At 41.9% G+C, this 19,918-nt stretch overlaps 1 protein-coding gene across 1 annotated transcript in view; it reads right to left on the bottom strand.

The window, feature by feature from the left end:
* LOC144955776 (coiled-coil domain-containing protein 33-like) overlaps positions 1-19,918 on the bottom strand; it is a 92,213-nt gene that overhangs the window by 19,125 nt on the left and 53,170 nt on the right. The window contains exons 9-15 of the mRNA XM_078885924.1: positions 18,923-19,024; positions 16,169-16,260; positions 14,840-14,954; positions 11,212-11,341; positions 10,665-10,798; positions 8,392-8,463; positions 5,373-5,564 (exon numbers count right to left, since the gene is read on the bottom strand). Coding sequence (XP_078742050.1) covers positions 5,373-5,564; positions 8,392-8,463; positions 10,665-10,798; positions 11,212-11,341; positions 14,840-14,954; positions 16,169-16,260; positions 18,923-19,024 — 837 coding nt within the window. The remainder of the gene's footprint in view (positions 1-5,372; positions 5,565-8,391; positions 8,464-10,664; positions 10,799-11,211; positions 11,342-14,839; positions 14,955-16,168; positions 16,261-18,922; positions 19,025-19,918) is intronic.

The following is a 19,918-nucleotide window of genomic DNA, read 5'->3' as shown; positions in this document are numbered from 1 at the left end:
CGCAGCTTTAAATACCCAGTGAGATCAAAGTGTGTCCCTATACCCAAATTAATGTTGGGCAGTGCTGAACCCTGTTGGTGATCCTGAGGCAGTGGTGTAAAATCCACACCCATCTGGCCATAACCAGTCTCTCTACAGAATGAGCACTGTTGGTTTCCCACAAAGTGAATTCACAACATATTCGTGGGGAGTTGGGCCCTTAAGCCAGCGTATAACCTGGCCAGATTAATGTATTGGATAGTACATGTACATACACAGATTTGCCTCATTACGTATATCATACTCATTTGTAGGGTTTAGCAGTGGCACAGTAGTTAGTGCAGTGTGTTATGAAGCCGGTGAGTTTCCCAGCAATGACTTAACATCAGCAGCAATTGCCATTATTAGTCCTGCGCCGATTTTCATCAATATGCACTGATCGTCAGTGTTACAGTCAAACAATCCCCATGATTGATATGGCATGGGGAGGCATTCATCCAGCAATGGATTGATAGAGGACTGTACATTATTTTAATGTTCATGATTACATATTTATATGCGAAGGTGTTCTGAATTTTTGACGGTATGCACTACTAAGTATCGTTTTTATGATGCCCAGACCTAACATGGGAATGTTTTTGTCGAGTTAATATTGTACATACATACAGCATATATTCGATTTTACTAATAGGCGCAGCTCTGCAATTTCTTGCCAATGCCACTGCTGGTGGAATGGCCTCCACTCTCGGGTGCTCTAGAGAGCCCCTTCATAGGGTAAGTAGGCCTACACTTCCAGGCTGGCCAGAATTTTTTGGTTGAGGTGGGAGTACTCTTGCTTTACCCCACCACACACAAACTCTCGATCGACGAACTGCGATGCACCCATTTACACTTCTGGGTGGACAGAGGTGGTGAGATTTCACAAACTTGATCATTGTTTCAACTGCCATGCTGAGAGATAAAACTGGCAACAGTGTGCTTTTTGGTTCTTTTGGTAAAGTCACGTAGGTGAAAATAAAAAATAAAAATAAAATAGCCCACTACAGTAATTCTGTTTTTTGCTGTGGTTGTCCCACCTGATGATGGAAGCTTGTGTTGCCTCCGAAACGTCGTGATTTAATTTAGTTATTTTAATTCTTTATTTTTATTCTTATTTTATATTTATATTTTTTCACGTTAGTGACTTTACCGAAAGAACCAAAGAGTATGGAACCTTGAAGTCACGAAAACTTCAAATCTAGAATGGCAACAGTGTGCTAACGGTTACACCAAACCAGCATCACCGACATACAGTATTAGTAAGGATTCTTACACTGTTAAATATTAATTGAGGACTCGGTGGCATCCTGGAAATTCCTGAGTTTCAACAGGTGTACTGCATGAATAATGAGATAAATACAGTTTTACAAAGCCAACAAATAACACAATTGCTCACATGCAGTCTTCATTCATTGTCCAAATCCCAGTAAAAGCACTCTCTCCCATGAGTAAGTGGCTGTGGTAGTCATAATGTCACATTAATATGCATTGCAGACAGAGCATGAGGTTAAGTAGGTCGCCAAGAATAATGCACCACACAGTGATTTGTTGTGTTTCTATTATCCGACTGAGGATATATACAAATCCTCCATTTATTTACATTATTTTTTTTATATTAAGCAAGTATATCTATAACGATAAGAGTGCAGACACACTGTTCCCCTATGCAACGTGCACTCTACTGGACATATGCATTGATTACGTAAGAATGATATAAAAAGACGAGTGGTTTTTAACATTTACTGCAGCCTTCACCCCTTTGGTTCTCAATCGTAAACAAATGTACGTCAATAAATACATAGTTTTGATAAAACAAAGTAGTTTTACTTACGTGCCTGTGCTTAATTATTTTTTTAGATTTACTTTCTAAAAAAATCGAGCCATGTCTCGCACCCCAGGGGTTGCGTGCACCCCACGTTAAGAACCACTGCGCTAAACATATATGTGCCGTCTAGAGGGGTCTCTCTAGAGCTCTCTGTAGTGGAGGCCCTTCCACCAGCAGCGGCTTGAGCATGCAAGTGCATGGCTGCACCTTTAACTTTGATATTTGACCTCATGAGACAATCAAATTGTCCATGCAAAATTGGCTTATTTATGCTTTACAGGTGTATATACAGTACTATAAACACATATTACACATAAGTAGACCTCCTTTGCCAGTACCAAAATAGTGTTTATCCCCTTTTTTCTGGCAACAAAACTGAAACATTTTTACAAGACATAAAAAGGTTTCAGTTTTGTTGCCAGAAAAAAGGGGGAAACCCCTATTATTATATTTTGGTACTGGCAAAGAAGGTTTAATGATGTAGATGTTTACCCAGAGCCCTCATTACTTTGATAAAGCATTGTCTTTGAGCTGTACGCATTTTGGCGTCCTCTGGTCTAGCACTAATTGAGACAAGGCTCAAAAGAAAGCCGTCTCTGGCGTGAACCAATCAGTTTCAAGGACAATGCATATATTATCAGTGTGTTTTTTGTTTGCATTTTGATCACAAGTATTGTGGTTAATGCACACATGATTCCTTGTAAAAAGTTTTCAGTTTTGTTGCCAGAAAAAAGGGAGAAAACCCTGTTATTACATATTACACAGTGCCTGTGTGTGTGGGGCGTGGTGGTCCAGTGGTTATCAGACACAACTATACACATGGCAGCCCGAGTTTGACTCCCGCTCACGACCAAAAACAGTGGCGAATATCTGCACCCGGTCCTGAGCTTCCCCTATGTTGACTGAGCCTTAAATTAGTCACTGGTGCGGTGGGTAAACACCAGCACTGGGGAGACAAGGGCAGCTAGGCATGGTGTTGGCCGGTCTTCATCGGTACCTGCGAACAGCACTTGCCCCAACAGTCTGTTGAAGGCTATACGGGGGATCTTTATATGTTTATAATTTATATCGTGCGACATTATGTACCACGAATTTCTGCACGTTTTACAAGCAGTGAATTACTGATGATTGTTAATGCAGAGAATTACCGGTAGTAATGGCAAGTAATTGTGATGCATTCGTGCTGCACTGTGGCATTCTTAAAATAACGCAACATTTTGGTTGATTTCACGGTTAAAACGCGTTTTATTAGGCTAAATTATTGAGGCGCCTTTGGAAGTAATCAGCCTCCAGGGCAGCCCATTGTTCACGTGGGTAAACGGCGCTGCCTTTTTCCGTGCAAGACTAATGAAGGCATGGCCTTGAATACAAATACAGGTGGCATTTTATTGGTAATCCTGCTGATCCAGCAGCACACAGCACAGTTGCAATCAGCACTCGTTGGAAAATAAATTATTATTTAATCAGCAATGCATTTAAATCAGCAGGCGGCAGCTGGTGCATTTGAGCAGATGCTCAGTAATCTGGCCAGGCATATTTAAACTGCATGGTTTTTTTTTTGTCAAAGAGTGCAGATAATTATCATTTTCAATTTGAAACATTGTGTGGGATGTGATATTAAAGGAGCAACATAACATTATTTTCACAAAATCGTGTTTTATGAAAGGTGGTAGAGTGTAGGGCTCAGAGTCAAAAGGTTGCGTGTTCAAATCCTGGCTGTGGAATGATTCGGCCCATCATCTCTCCATGTCTGTAAAAACGAGAACCACTTTGTGGGAATGTCAACACTGCTTGTCTGACAGATAGACTAATTTTTCATATTCTTAGGTTTTTTTCGGTAAAGTCACGAAAGCTTCAAATCTAGAATAGATTCAACGCATTCCTACCGTATGAAACAGGCGATGAGCACTGCCTCAACGCTCATATGGGCAGGACATCACATTGACTCGTATAAAGTAAACCTAAATACTGTAGGAAAGAATACAATGTGTTATACACATACTAAAAACGTATTTTAACTGTCTACATATTTTTCACTAAACCTAAATAGACTGTTGGGGCAGGCATTATTAGAGGTGATAATCAACACTTGAGTAGTAGGACTAGCATAGTTGCAAGGCATTGGGCATGCAAAGGTGCAGCGATGAATCGAGTGTATTTCCATTTTGCAAGCTCATGAGATAAATCAATTGTGCATCTAAAAATGTATTCCTTATTATTCATGAAAATTGTATGTAAATAGTTTGTTTATGTTATATGTAGGCTAAGAGAGTGGGAAAAAAGCATACAAAGACCGAAAACAAGAGAAATTATAAGAGAATTATGTGTAAAAAATATGGTTCTTGAATTAAATCACGATTCTGAACCATGACAATTCATGGAATCACTGCAAGTGCACATCGTTCTGTGCGTAATAGCAAAGCTGATGTTGACACACCATATCAGAACTCAGTTTAGGCTGAGTTGACCTAAGGGAGTCTCAAATAAAATAACGTGGTCATAGGAATCGTTCCCAGATTGCTGTTATTTCAGTACAGTTTAGAAGTTCACTTACCATATTTCTGCTCTGCACGACACAATCGCACACTTTTACACACTGTACAAAGTGTGGCGCTTCAATTACTCTGTCAAGCCTGAGACATGGCTGGATGCTATTATTGTAGCACGCAGTAAGATGTAATAATCCATTTGTACTTGTCAAGTCTTACAAACGTCCTCTTTTTTAAGTGCGGTGATTATAGGAATGCAATTGTAAGCATAAATCATTGCCGGCTTTAACGAATAATTCAGTATTTGTAAGAATTGGATTCATCACAACTGCTGTCATATTTTAAAATGCCCGCATATTTCTAAATAATTAACATATTATTGAACAACCTTTAGTCAATCCACTTCCAGATGAAGACCTCACCATGCAGTGTGGCCACAGGGTTTGACCATACTTCACCACTGTGGTCAGTGAGGGTTGATGAAGGGGGGCAAGATGGAGGACTAGGACCGATTGATATATCGCTCACGAAAAGATGTTCACCGTGGCCAGGAACAGAACTCAGGTCGCCAGATTCACAGCGCAGTGCGCTAACCACTGCACCATCATTCCATTCACAAATGTATACATTATTTGTATATATATGTATGGAGTAGTATATTTATTTATAAAAAAAAAGTATTACTTTGGTTGGATAACATTTTTAATTAATGTTTTTTGGGGGGACCTGAAAATAATAAAACACATTGACCCATCATTCCTTTCTCTCGCCCTTTAATTTCTCTCGCTTTTCTAATTTCCTTTTTTTTTTCAAGCTCAAAAATACTGGGATACCTAGTCTAACGTGTTTACTCCGGTCACACTAACATCGTGCTCATGTTTTCTCCTGGCATATATTCGCATTGAAAGTACAAAAAATAAATAAAACATCAACCCACTGCGCCGTGTGATTCGTGCAAGGGTGGAAATTACTGTGCATGGCCACTCGCGCGCAAACGCAGCGAGGGGCCACAGACGGCTTCTCGAAGTGGTTGCGGCTACCTTCTGCGAGTGGCGAGCTTCCTGCTGAGGACCACGCGGTCTCCTAGGAGATGACCGGGTGCTCTCCTCCACCCCGTCTTCTCCGCCGTTGTCGTCGGGGCCAAACGGGGGGAAGAGGGGGGACACCGCCCTGGCATTGTTGAGAACTGGCAAGCTGCCGGGGCCCACCGTCGTCAACAGTGAGTCTGGCCTCTGGAGGGACGGACGCAATAAAGCAGAACAAACAAAAAACAAAGCAGGAAAAAAAGGGGCAAGTAAGGACGCTTCCTAGTTTCACAAGCGTGAAAAAACACACGAGGCGAAAGGTATTATCGAGTGTGAATCGAGAGTTGAGAGACGTGATAGAGACTATAAAGGCAAAAAAATAGGTCAACGCAATCGATACTCATTTTTTGTTCGTGCAGCAGTGAGTGCTTCAACGTCTAAGTTGTACGGCAAAGATAAACGCCAAATGGTTCAGCGTTGAAATGTACTTAGTTCAATCGTACCTCGTTACTCCACCACAATCACGCACCAAATGCTCTTTTCAGCCACAGGAAATAGCACAATTTATATGGTTTCAATACTCTTATATGTCACATTTAACAGTTATTCATTTTTGAAATAGGCCCGTGGACTTGGGCGGCGAACGATGCACAAACTACACAGCGCGAGTAAAGAAACGTGTTGAGACCCCTTTACGAAGACATGATACACACACACACACATGGATTTGTGGAAGCTACAAAACAAAGCACTCTACGTATTGAGCGTGCGGGGCCCCCACGAGGATGTGGTGTGGCCCACTGGTGGTGAATTATTCATTGTGCGCTCCTCTGCAGCTGAGGATCCGCAAAGCAAGTAGGCTCGGGCTGGCCACCCACCCACCCACGCCAGCTGCCTGCCTCGGACAGGTAGCCAGAAAAATATTGCCCCAGGGCTCATAGCCTTTATTAATATTCTATTTATATAACCTTTGTGCCTTGGGAATTTCATTTTGATTTTACTCTGCAGCGCAGCGTGGCATGCAACAAGTGCACAATTTAGGTTTGAAGTGTTTTATTCTTTTTAGTCGGAATAAATGTTTCCGTCCAAAATACTCCAAAGCATAGTGCTTACTCAGTGGCTAAGCAATAGCAGTAAACAGCATTCCCAAAAGCAACATGTATTGTAATTGAGGTATAAATTCATTTTAAAATATGTAATGGTCCGATAATGTGAAGAACATTAGGGTCCTATGTATTTGCTTTGGATAGGCTTTTAAAATGCGTTTCATATGACTTCACAGGAACGTGCTATAATACCCCCTTTTCGCATTATCGAAATTATTCAACGTTCACTTTTATGTAAAATCGTCAACAATAACTACCCATACCATTCCACTTAAAAAAAGGCAATAACCTCGATGCTGAATACAGGACAATCTGAGGCAAAACAAAAATCAGTTATCTATCTTGGGCAGAATGCACAATCATTGTCACTGTACATCGCTAGATAAATGGCGCAGTGGCTCGCGAGCACGTTCGTCATACGGCCGGGGATGTTCTGAGCGCGAGAGCTGTCAATCGCAGAGAGCCTTGCCACGGGAGCCGTTTTAATCAGCGCTCCGTCGGTCCCGCCCGCCACAGCCCACATCAATACCGCTTTTATGAGCTTGCCGAGAGCATCTACAGCACCCCCCCACCCCAAGCTCCTCATCATGCCGCTGATTAAAACGTCTCTCTCCTCTCATCACGGTTACGGTTATGGCGCATCCTTCCCTCTGGCGCGGATCTTGACAGTGACAGTTTTACGAGCGATGTAATAACACTAACATCAGCGGTTCCATTTTTTTCCCAACCCTTCTCTCTCTCGCTCTCGAATCGTATATAAGAATCCGCGTGCGAGGGCTCTCACACACCGCTTGCTCGCTCACTGACATGCACGCGCGCACAACGGCATGTTTGTGATTTAAAACTGTGAGATCATTGATATTTTTCATTGACGAGATAGAGCTATGTTGTTTAATATTAATAAATACAGTCCCATATCGTGATATTCTAGCTGTGCAGTTAAAATAGAGTGTTGTATTTTTAGGGTAAAAAAAATTTTTGGACGTTAAAAAAAACAGACACCCTGACAAATTGCGGAAGCAATTTCGGATGATAAATGTGCCGCTATGTGCCATGCACATTCTTGTCGGTGCGTGTGTGTGAAAGCGGAAGAAGATTACTATCTAGATTATTTATTTATTAACATTATTATCTATGTAGACATGAAAATAAATTACAGATCTCAATTCAGCCCAAGGGTAGCAAGCCTTACACTGGCGAGGGCTAAATTATTTCCTGGAATTGAACGAGGCAATCTAGTTACGAACAACATTACGTATCGTGGCCATGACCTTGCAGAATTGCTTCAAAAAAAAACTGTGCACTATTTCTTTGACCTCGATCTGACACACACACATATATAATTACATAATAAAGAGGTGGCCACGTATGAGGAAACACTCGAATCCTCTGCATAGTTGGATTCAATAATCCATTAGTGTGCTGCCTTTTGCTGGTTACCTCAAACACATTTTATTCTATGGGCAAACATATTGTTTCACCTGCGACGTAGAGATACGATTGCATGCATCGGTGAGTTTGCGGACGTGAAATTATGTTATCTGCACGGCACGTCTGCGTTTATTTTCATATCCATGAGCTTTCGTCGGAGCTAGTTTAATGCATGGGGCTTTAGGGTTTAGGATCATCATTCCAGGGCCTTGGATTCCAGGGTCGTAGATTTACGCTGGGTAATGTTGTATGTAATGGACAATTTGCTTTTGAAATTAGGCTTGCAGCCAATTATTAGGCTATTAAGGCATACTTTTTCAACCGAGGCTGAGAGAAATAAAGACGTCACAGTCACATTGAAAAGTGCAGCAAAATGCCAAGGCAGCGTCAAATCTCACAAACGTTTCGCAGCTTCTCCACAGATCACTGCAACGTTACGGTGCATTCTGCTTTGCTTTGTTAAATAATTAAGTGAAAAAAAATAATGTTTTACTCACCTCAGACTCAATAAGACGTAGAATCAAACCAACAGACGGAATGCCGTCATCCCGAGTCTTCAAGACTTTACTCTGCAATACAATAAAATAAAACAGAATTTAACTCAGTGTATTTGTGTGCTTTCTATTTGATAAAAAACATAACTCATGTGGCCTCCAATCCACAGGTTTTGACTTTCGCTCTGCTGGGCTCATCCAAAAGCGTTATGAATTTCAATTACCATTGCAGTGGAGTGATGGCTACAAGCAAACCGACAGCCAAGTGACTACCTTGTAATTATATTTTTTTAGGTCATGACCCACGATTTTATCTGGAAGATTTTAATAAAAATGCGGGTTATACAGGACATAAGGGCTGAGAGGGTATGTGCTTGCTTTTGTTATCAGCCTCACTACTTTCACATATCCATCTAATTAGGGTGGTGATACTAATTACAAATTCATCCATCCATACCAATGTGTGCTGTTAAAATCGGGCCCCAAGGAACTGTTAACGCTGTGGTGGGAAGATGTCGTAGGTCTATCAGAGGTGCAACAACAATGCTGTACTGAGTTACACAAAACACTCTAAATATACACTGTTCTTGCCCATCAAAAATCCATACTTATGAGAAGGTAACACTCAAATCCTCTGCACAGACGGATTCAAGAATCCATACTGTGCTGCCTGCTGTTGGCTACCTTGCACATGTTACTCTATGAAAAAAAACACATTGTTCTACGTGTGATGTGGAGTTATATTTTTCTGCATCGGTGACTTCGCAGACGTGAAATTATGTCACCTGCACGGCGTGTCTGTATTTGTTTGCATCTCTATGAGCTCTCTCCAGGGCTGGTTTAACGCAGGAGCTTTTGGCTTTAGGAGCTGCATTCTAATGCATCGGATTTTGAGCCCCCCACTCACAAATATTTAAGCAGCTTCCTAACGGTCGAAACGAAATACCGTTGCACTTTCATAAAACTAATATGTATATACAGTAGACTCTCGATTAACCACGCACCTGAAATTTTGACATAAATTAATAACACATTGATTTTCCCTTAAGCTCAAATTAATCATTTAAAAACAGTTATACATTCTCTATGGGAACCTCATTTGCCAGTAAAAATATGATAATTGTTTTTTTTTACCCTTCTATCTGGCAACAAAACTGACACCTTTTTACAAGGAGTCATGTTTGCATAGACCGCAATACCTGCAGTCATAATACAAACTGTCCTTGAAGTTGATTGGTCCACACCCGAGACAGCTTTCCTTAGAGCCTAGTCTCACATGGGTTGGACCAGATGGTTCAGATGGTCCAACCCTTGTGAGACTAGGCTCTAAGGAAAGCTGTCTCGGGTGTGGACCAATCAACTTCAAGGACAGTGCACATTATCAGAGTTGTGTCTTTTGTTTGTATTGACTGCAGGTATTGCGGTCTATGCAAACATGACTCCTTGTAAAAAGGTGTCAGTTTTGTTGCCAGATAGAAGGGTAAAAAAAAACAATTATCAGTTATACATTGTTAATCTTGGAAATGTTTATTACAAGTCACGTACTTAAACCGAACAAATATCTGCTCTGGTTAATACAAAATCCACGTGATCGCCTCTACAGTACAGTAGTTGCATATCTTTACAACAGTGGGGCGGAGTTTGATTGATTTTGATTGGCATGGCTCTGCTATCCACTTAGTAGGCGGAGTCTTCTGCACAGGAGCAGAAAAGTGTTATCACTGAGCACGCGCATCGATCGGTCGATCGTTAGGTTTTGGCATAGACATCTGTGGAAAATGCTGAATTTTTTTGATTATCCGTGATTTTGAATTATCCACAGCCGTCCTCCCCGTCATTAGCGCGGATAATCAAGAGTCAACTGTATATATTTTATTAAAGCCAAAGCATCACTATGTGAATAACTAACAGTGTATATGCTAACATTTCAATCGTTTTCTTCATTTTTACTTTAATTTAGCTTCACGTTTAAAAACTAGAAATTGATATAACCAGGGTAAACAACAATGGAGTGACTGGCTTCTGACTGTGAATGGCAATGGTCAAACATGACATTCCAGGAATTGAATATCCAGAGGGGCAATGAAAATAATAACTGCCCTAACGCCCATCAAATGTAATGTGGCCCCTGCTGTTAGATATTGTTAATCAAGGTGCTATGTTTATTTCCTGTTCTTCCTTACCCCCTCTTCCTCCTCCTATCATTTGGCATTTTCAGTTTTTTGTGTTCAAAAAAGACCCAACACGTTTGCCATGTGATCCACGCTCGAGCGTACGTGAACGGGCACGTGGTCGAGGCGGATGCCCCGCTTGCAGCCCTCCTCCATGAGCCGGTGGTACATGTCGTCTCCTAGCGGCACCACCGAGATGCCAACGGGGCTGCCGGAGTGCCAGCTTGCGGCGTTCATCACTGCCACGAAAAAGAGAGAGAGAGAGCCACCGAGGATTAAAAATAGCTGGCCATCGAGAGCCCAATTATGTCGCACTCCGGCATTCGTCTCCATTTGTGTTATCCCGTTGTTTCTTTGTACCACAGTCGTGTGTGTCGGCTGTTGTTCCACACTTCTTTTTCTGCTATAGTGTGCCAAGTTTCACACGTTGAATGTAAAAAGCTTTTTTTCTCCTCTATCAAATCAATGGCATTGACACGTTTTGGCAGCACACAGAGAGGCTTAGTTCAATCAAGCTGGGTTTGTTAAATAAATTTATAAATGTGATTGGAGCAATCGCCGCTGAAAAGCATTTGGCGGTGGATGTCATTATCGCTGCGAGTGATTGCGTTTGCTGTGAGGAGGCAATGAAATGTGTTGCAATGAATTGCACCTGTGCTAAGCTGGTAAAACTCTAAGATGAGCGCGGCATCAGCTGTAAAAGCGGTGGCGCAATCTCTGCTGTGGAACAAGAAGGTATGGTCCCATTGGGGCTGCTCCTTAGGAAATCCTCCAGCTGAGACCTACAGGGGAGCACATATCACACGCTGGCATCAGATACTATGACGAATGTTCACATGCTGGTGGCATTAACGTTACATCTTAGCTTTTTGGTAGCACACACCCTATGGGATGGACATCTTAGGAGTGTCTTTTGTTTTTATTACGTGCTTAATTGAACCCGCAACACAAACGCGACAGAGGGTAAACAAATCTGCGCGCGGGGAGCGGAGTGTAATTTAATTGGAAATGTACTTATTTATCCGGGACAGCCACACTGAGTCGTAGGACTCTTTCTCTGGAGGGTACTGCGTTGAGGCTGTTTGTTTTATTTTAATATTTTTCAGCAAATAAATGATGAGCGTGTATACAAGTGGGAGGAAAATGGAGCACCCGGAGAAAACACATGTGTGTAATGTTCACATGCAATATTTTTTTTTATTGTATTTTGCACTCCCTACTTTCGGCATACAAAAAAAACCTAACTTATTAACCGATGAAAGTAATTGTAAGTGACATGACCGCACGTTGACTTTGCTCTACAAATTTCAGAACTCTGAACAATCATTACAACTACACAGAGCACACATTTGGCCCGTAGTTGAAATACTATTACACTGGTCAACACACTTTTTCTGGCATAAGGTATTCCAAATCTGGCATCAGTTTTTGTCTATCACATCAGGTTTTTGAGATATCAAATATTGCATTTCCAATAAAAACTGCAGAAGAAAAATATTAAATAAATGTGGATATCTACATAAAATGATATTTTAACACTAAAGTTAATGACTCGCAACAACTTGCAATCATAAGTGACAGAGTTAATTTCGGGTAAAATCAATGAAACTGGGGTATGCCGATAGCATAAAATGAGATGTGATAGAGCAAATCTGAGATCAGATTTGGAATCAGCACCCTGAAATTAGTCTAAAACAGCTGCAGAATTCCAGGCCAGAAATTTTTTTTTTTTGTTGAGCAGTGTTATTCCTCCTTCACTGTGCCTGATAGAATTCTACGGGCCGATTGACGACCCAGTGCTCACCGATTAACTCCAGGTCGTTTGCTCATAGGTGGCCGGTCACCTCCTTAGCACTCCGCAATCGCTACTGTAATCGTCCCGTGAATGTCACTTTTTAATTCCTCCACCCATGTTGAGGATTTGGTGTATTGGAATGAATGTTTCATCTCACCCATACTCTGTTCAATCACAATACTGCAGGTTTCAAATACTTATTTTTCTGCTTTTTCCCCTGACGCTGCTCGGCGTTGGAATTCTCTATTCCCAAATTCCCACAACCTTGCTCAATTCAAGAAACGTACAGTGCGAACTATTATCTATCGTAACTTCAATAAGCGCTGTTTGTTGCTGGCCACTTGGCATTTGGGCCTTTGGGCCTGGGCTCAGCAACCATAACATCAATAAAAAAAAATTAGAATTGTAGATATCACTGCAGTGAAAGCAAAGCGAATGACAGTGTCCGTACTAAACGATGGCACTGGGTGGAGTTAAATCTCTTATTCGTTGGCCTCAGTCGTTGGTGAAAATTCCACATGCCTATGGCGGAGGGTCGTCTCTCAGCTGGACAAACACTATCATCCTATCATGTGAGCACAATTCTAAACGTGAACATATATACTCTTTGGTTCTTTCGGTAAAGTCACGTAGTTAGAAATCAAATAAAATAAATCACGACGTTTCGATTGCAACACAAGCAACCTTCATCAGGTGGGAACGACCACAGCAAGAAAAAATTGCTCATTTGTTGTAATTACTATCAGCAAAGTCATCATCATCAGCAATGACCATACCACTGCTGGATGAAGCCTTGCACAAGCTGTTGCCATTTCACAAGGTACTGCAATACAACATATCCACCTAGCATAGGCACAGGAGCTGATTTGATTGCTCCATCGCCACAGAGGGCATTCTCCTCGGAAACCAATGATTTCTCACGTGTATGAATAGTGACTGCATAATCGAATGCCATTATCGTGGAGCGACAAAGCTGCCAAGGCATTGCCTAACTACAACTGAACAAGAGAGTCACGTGCGAACCCACACTGCAGGGCTTCAACCTCAGGTGACCTCTTCATTTGGTCAGGCAGAACACAAGCCTATGAGGTTTCTTCCTGCCACGCAAATAAATCGTATGGCTTTACCCTCTGATTACCATCAACCCTTCAGCCTACCCCATTTCATAATCCCTGCGTACGCCAATGCAAAATCCACAGCGGAAACCTGAGGATATTCTAACAAAATAATGGGGCCAAAAAAAGGGTTTACCGGCAAACTGATTCTCTTAGGGATTGCATCAGTATTCTGAAGCTCAAAGCATTTTTCGGCATATTAAATTAAATAGATTACCCAAAAATTACAATGCATGTTTTGCCTCAAGTCCTTTACCGTCACTTAAGATGCAGTATAATGATTTATTGTGCTAACAGTAACAGTCATTGGTAGGAATGTAAAAAAACATGACAAATTCACACTATGGTAGTGTCCAAAATCAACTGATATGTGTGCTGATGTAGTATCCACCGTATTAATATTCTAGAATGTATTAGCCCTCTAAGCAGAGCATTTTGTAATATTTTATTTACTAAGGAAGCAGTCAGACATGATATGAATTTGAATAGGACTATGCTAATCTGCATAGATTTTGTGTGTGTGTGCACAAGTGTCCCAACTCATAAGGACTAGGCATGTGACAATGCATCTATTTATCGAGTAAATTCATTTTTATATTCATGATGCAAGTATCGAATTGTGTGTGGGGAGCAGTAGTGTAGTAGTTAGCGCGCTGCGCTACAAACCCGGCGACCCGAGTTTGATTCCCGCTCATGGCCAACACCACTGACGGTTATCTGAAACGATCGTGGGCCTCCCCTAAGTCGACTCAGCCTCAAATGAGTACCCGGTGCGATGTGTAAACATCACCACTGGGGAGACAAAGGCGGCCAGGTGTGGTGCTGGCCACCCACCCCCTCGTGTGCCGTGCCGGCCTTTATAGGTGCTCGCTAACAGCACTTGCCCCAACAGTCTGTTAAGGCCATACGGGGAAATCTTTGTCTTTGAATCCATTATTAATATTCAGGCTTGACCAAAAATGTACACATTTCAGAACCAATTATAAACAAAAGAACGCACTTTGAATTTCTAAAGCGTATAACTGCAAATGTTTCTCAAGACACTGCGCAAAACAGTTGGGACGTCTATTATGGGGGACTTATACTGTATATCTCTTTCAAGACTAAAGGCAGTCGGTCAAAGGCAGAGAAGATTAGCCTGAACATGAGCAGAGGCAGGAAGTCAACACCAACGAGATGGTAAAACATGGGAAGAAAATAAATAGTAGAATCATGAACCAAATCGCACAACACCCCGATTCACGATGCTCCATCGATTCTCTTGGCGGAGGGGAATGATTACGTGCCTAATGCGCAATTAGCCTGCGGAGCGTGGGAGGCACATTCATCGCTGGCTGTGGTTTTCTCGCTCGCTCGCATTATATCGGTACCTGCGGGTGGCCCTGGCTGGTCACCGTGTGGAATGCTGCCAAATGCTGCATGGGGAAATTAATTGTTGTTATGTTGATCCCGAAGGCCCTCGGAGTCCTTTGAAGCAAGGAGTTCCTTTGGCATAAAAATACGCGTCACAAAAAAAAACACTTTAGTTTTTCCACACATCTCCTATAAGAAAACAAGTTGCGGGGTAGGAATGAGATCTGAAAGGTAAATAACAAAAGCAAATCAAACAAATTATTGGCACCATTTGAAAGAATTGTGATGTGATATTCTCCGGATTATCATACAACTCAGTAAGTAAGCCGCAACCCAAACGTCAACCCGATGTGAGTAAAGTTATAAAAATATGGTCACACAGACAGACAGACACTTACTGAATTATAAGATGCACCCCCCAGCTTTTGCTCTAAAATACAGGGGAAAGAAGTGTGCCTTATAATATGGAGAAAATGCAGTATGTGCTATAATGTGCCTCATCTTTTAACAGCAAATTTGTATAATCTACTGATGGAACAAGGTCTCCCCATACCGTATCAGTTGTGGGGGATGTTTGCACATACTTTTACCATGCAGGGCAGTGTGGATTGAATGGATGGGTACCCAGGAGAGATCACTCACTACTTGTGTTAGCCGTGACCGGGAATGGAACTCAGGTAACTGGATTCAGAGCGCAGTGTTCTGGGCACTATGCCACTGCTCCACCACCATGTCTTATGATGTTGCGTGTAAAATAGAAACAGCTGAGCAAGGCGTTTTTTTTATTATTACCTCTAAATCCCATAACTTGCTCCAGGGAGGCATATCCAATAAAACGACAGTCACGCTATGAAGAAGTGAAAAAGTCAAGTGTGCACACGCAAGCGTGCCTGCACGTTCCGTTGTGAAAATGGGAATTGGACATGCTACTTTGCTGTGGTCATCAGTGCGTCAATATCCCGCAGATTAGCACTATTAAATATAACGATTATTCCTCGTCAAGTAAAGTAAAAAGAAATGGAAGACACAAATGACGTAGTTTGCAATAATGCAAGTGTTGAGCGTCAAACTATACATTTAACAGTAACCTTCGTCTATATTTATGTAATATAAAGGAACACTGGAAAGCAAGACCCACACAAAACTGTGCCACGTATCACTAAAGTTACGCCAATCTGAACATACCCACACACCTACCGGATTATAAGATGCACCTCCAACTCTTACTTTTTTCATGAATGACGCAAGCATCACCCTACTGCCACCCTTTAAAAATCCCACTTTGTGCAATGGACATCAATCATTCTCACTAAATCATAAACCTCGTATTTATTTTTGTTTTAAACCTGTAGCTGACGAAGTCGGGCACAATGCGGGCGGCCGCTAGGATGGGCCCTGCCGGGTCCTTCAGGGGCTTCTCTACGGACCGCAGCAGCACCTGCCATGCAAAACAACATCCGTGTCAGCTACTCACTCTCAATGTGCAATTGCCATACATAAAAAAAGACATTTTTGGGGGAGGGGGGGGGAATTGTACACATAGTAAATTGACCGGCAGTTGTAGTGTCTTCAGACAGCTTGTGAGTGGCGATGTACAGCTGCTCAATCTGCCCAACTAACGGTTTTGTTTTTTTGTTTTTTTAATTGTGTTTTGTGTACTGCGTATGTAAACGTGTTGTCTTGTCTTAATACGCTCCTGCAATTTGACGCTTTACACATTTAAAGTTTCTAATTACTGGAGAAATATGGTCAGTTCATTGGTATGAGTAAGATGGATTGTGGCATCACAAGACTGAGGGATTACAACAGTGCGGGGAGGCCTTCATTCAGCAGTGGAGAGACAATGGCTGCCACTGATAATGAGGTTGACATAGGATAATGTAATCCCATCTTTTTCAAAGTTGACTTTACATTTGTTCAATTTGGCAGAAGCATTATGTAGAGCCTTTGACATTTTCAGGTTACAGTGATAGAAAATAAATGAGTAAACGTATTATGTAAAGTTTCTGCAATAGTTAACTAAAAATATAATGCATAATTACCAATTACTGTGAATGTATTAAGCATTATAAGAATTGTAGAACTACCACTGGACGTTCCGTTATTGGTTTATTTGCGCTGAAATAATTGTTAATCCTTTGGTCAATAGTTATATTTATGATAATAAACAATGTATAGCCCCTTGCTAATCAACTGCTGGATGAAGGTCTCGCCACACCATATCAGTCATCTGGTCCAACACCATGTGAGACTAGGCTCTAAGGAAAGCTGTCTCGGGTGTAGACCAATCAACTTCAAGGACAGTGCATACATTATCAGAGTTGTTTTTTGATTTGCATTACGACTGCAGGTATTGTGGACTATGCAAACATGACTCCTTGTAAAAAAAGGTGTCAGTTTTGTTGCCAGATAAAAGGGTAAAAAAACAATTATCATATTTTTTCTTCTGTCAAATGAGGTTCCAATGGAGTAGCGGGGGTTGTTTGACCATACTTCACCATGCTGGTCAGTGCCAGTTGGTGAGGTGCGTGCCCAGGACCAGTTCAGATATTGCTCACAAGCGATGCTTATCCGTAGTCAGGCATCAAACTCAGGTCACTGAGATCACAGAGCAGTGCTCCACCCATGTGTATATATATACACACTGTGCACTAATCCATCTCCTGGTGCATGTCTATGACCCCAACCAACTGAGTTCCTTTCTTGATGTTTACCAATACTGACGAGTGTCCACAAACGCAAGTCAGCGGTAAAAATGAAATGTAAAATGAAAGGAATTACAGTCACATACATTAGTTACAGCAGTCTATCCTACTAAAATTATTTGCATTACATGTGCAATTTAAGCCAAGGCATCACATGGCATTATCGTCATTCGGCAGTCTGCCTACTCCACGTAAAATAATTTGATGCTTATTAAAAAAATTAGCATTTTTTGCTATGCTACCGAGGGATGGCCTAAATAAAAACCAATAGCCCAAATTTTGCACAAAATAAAATAAAACATGACAATAAAACGAGCCAGGCGTTGGTAGTTCATGTCTAAAGTACAATTGTGTTTCATGTGGGATTGGTGGATTGTGCACAGATCATCATGGTCACAAGACACCAACCTGCTGGGCTAAGAGGTGGTCAGTAGGCGGCAGTACAACAAGTAGGTTGCTAACATGTGTGGAGGTTTTTTAACAAAAATATCCCCACATATATGCGTGCGTTGTTATCCAAGTGGTCCAGATAATTCTCATATGAAAATCACTGCATACGATAAGGCATTGGCTAAACATCCCAAAAAAGGACACATCCTGAGAAATTCCAGATGCATTCGAGGCTTTCATGGATAAGTAGTGGACACTTGTTATTATTCATCATCATCACCATCATTAGCCAGGTCTCACAAAGCCTCTGCCAAATAATGCAATCCTGCGATGCAGCAATCCACCTAGCACCTGCACAAGAGCGTATTCATCACTCCATCTCCTTGATGGAATTCCTCTCGGATGCATTCTATTCCCTCGCTGCCACTCCATCTTTATTCTTGACCATCGGCCGTCATCCCCTCTTCCAGCGACGCATCCCGCCCAAGCCCACTTACTTTTCTTAACGAATTACGTCTTTAACCTGCAGATGTCCTCTAACCCAAGTGGTCATCTTTCAATCTCTTCGTGTAATTCCAACCGTCCATATGCCCCTGCTTCTCTACGCACTTTAGGGTTTTTGCATTATTATTATTATTTAATTCACCCTGGTGCTTGGAAGTAGAGCAAGGAAGTTGCGAGTTCAAATCCTGGTTGCGGGTCAACTCGGCCACAATCACCCATCCAGGGTCAATAAAATGACTATCACTTTCTAGATAAGTAAACATTAGTTGTCCTACGCAGATACTCGCCTCTGTCATATGACAGAAGAATTCCCACCACTGGCTCAGGACTGCGATCGGAGGATGAGCACCGCCTCAATGCTCGTTTGAGCAGGAAATCACTTTGTCTTCGATTTGTTTGTATCCTTACTACTACGCCTGCTAAAATATTGTAACAGGTGGAGGGGGCGGGGTGGAGAGACATTTTGGCGCGGGGGTTGAGGATTGTGCAGCCGCGCCTGACCTCCAAGCTGGTGAAGGCGAAGCCGTGCTGCCTGGGAATGGCCTTGCCCTTCCTCACCACGCTGGCAAACAGCCGGATCCCAACCGCGATCCGCTTGTCAGGCTGAGGGCACCCAGGACGTTTTTCGCAAGGGGGTCATTCATTATCAAAACACATTTTTACACGAGCGCTCAACGTGTCGTCATTCACGCATGCCACTGCATGTGTGTCTGTTGTTGTTTTGTGTTTGTTGTGCAATTCACGTGTGCGTTACATGCATAGCAAAAGAAGCACGTGTCGAGCAGGTTTATTGAAGTAACTCTTTCACGTAAACGTTTGCCATTTCATTGCAGTAGTATTCATTCTTCTAAAAGGTTCACGTTTTCCAATTTAAAGAACGCATCTGTTGTGTAAGTCATTGATTTAGATGTTAAAGTCTATGCACGTATAACGTAAACTTTGCATTGTTTTGCACATTATTCTACAGCCACCTTAAATTGCTTTGCAAACGCGTACATTTAATTACATTTGTTTGGCTACGTCAGGTGGTTGGAGGGTATTATGGCAGATCGTTTTGCTTGTGAATCGTAATGAATAATGAATCGTAACATTGGCTACGAAAACCAACGTGTTCAGTCAAACAAAGCCGGTCTGCATTATTGCTGTGTTTACGAATTCACACATGTGTGTGCTTTGCTTTATTTACAAAGTAACTGACGGTATTTCAAGGCAAGACCAACGATTTGTTTTGGTAAATGCACGACAAAATAGATAGCGCTAAAAAAACCAAGACATGCTTCTTTTCTACTGCCGTACATTATTGGAGCAGAAGTGACGTGGTGGCGAGATGTTTACTCCCTCGCCTGATATGCAGGAGGTCGTGGGTTCGATTCCCGCCCTTAAACCTGTATATTTGGAGTTTGCACCTTCTCCCTGTGGTCACGTGGATTTTTCTACGGGTCCTCCAATTTTTGCCTCCATATTTAGAAACAAGAGTTTGGAGTATTTGGCTGCTAT

Source organism: Lampetra fluviatilis, chromosome 3, assembly GCF_964198595.1.
Source record: "Lampetra fluviatilis chromosome 3, kcLamFluv1.1, whole genome shotgun sequence".
NCBI lineage: Eukaryota > Metazoa > Chordata > Hyperoartia > Petromyzontiformes > Petromyzontidae > Lampetra > Lampetra fluviatilis.
This window is presented reverse-complemented; position numbering and strand designations above follow the sequence as displayed.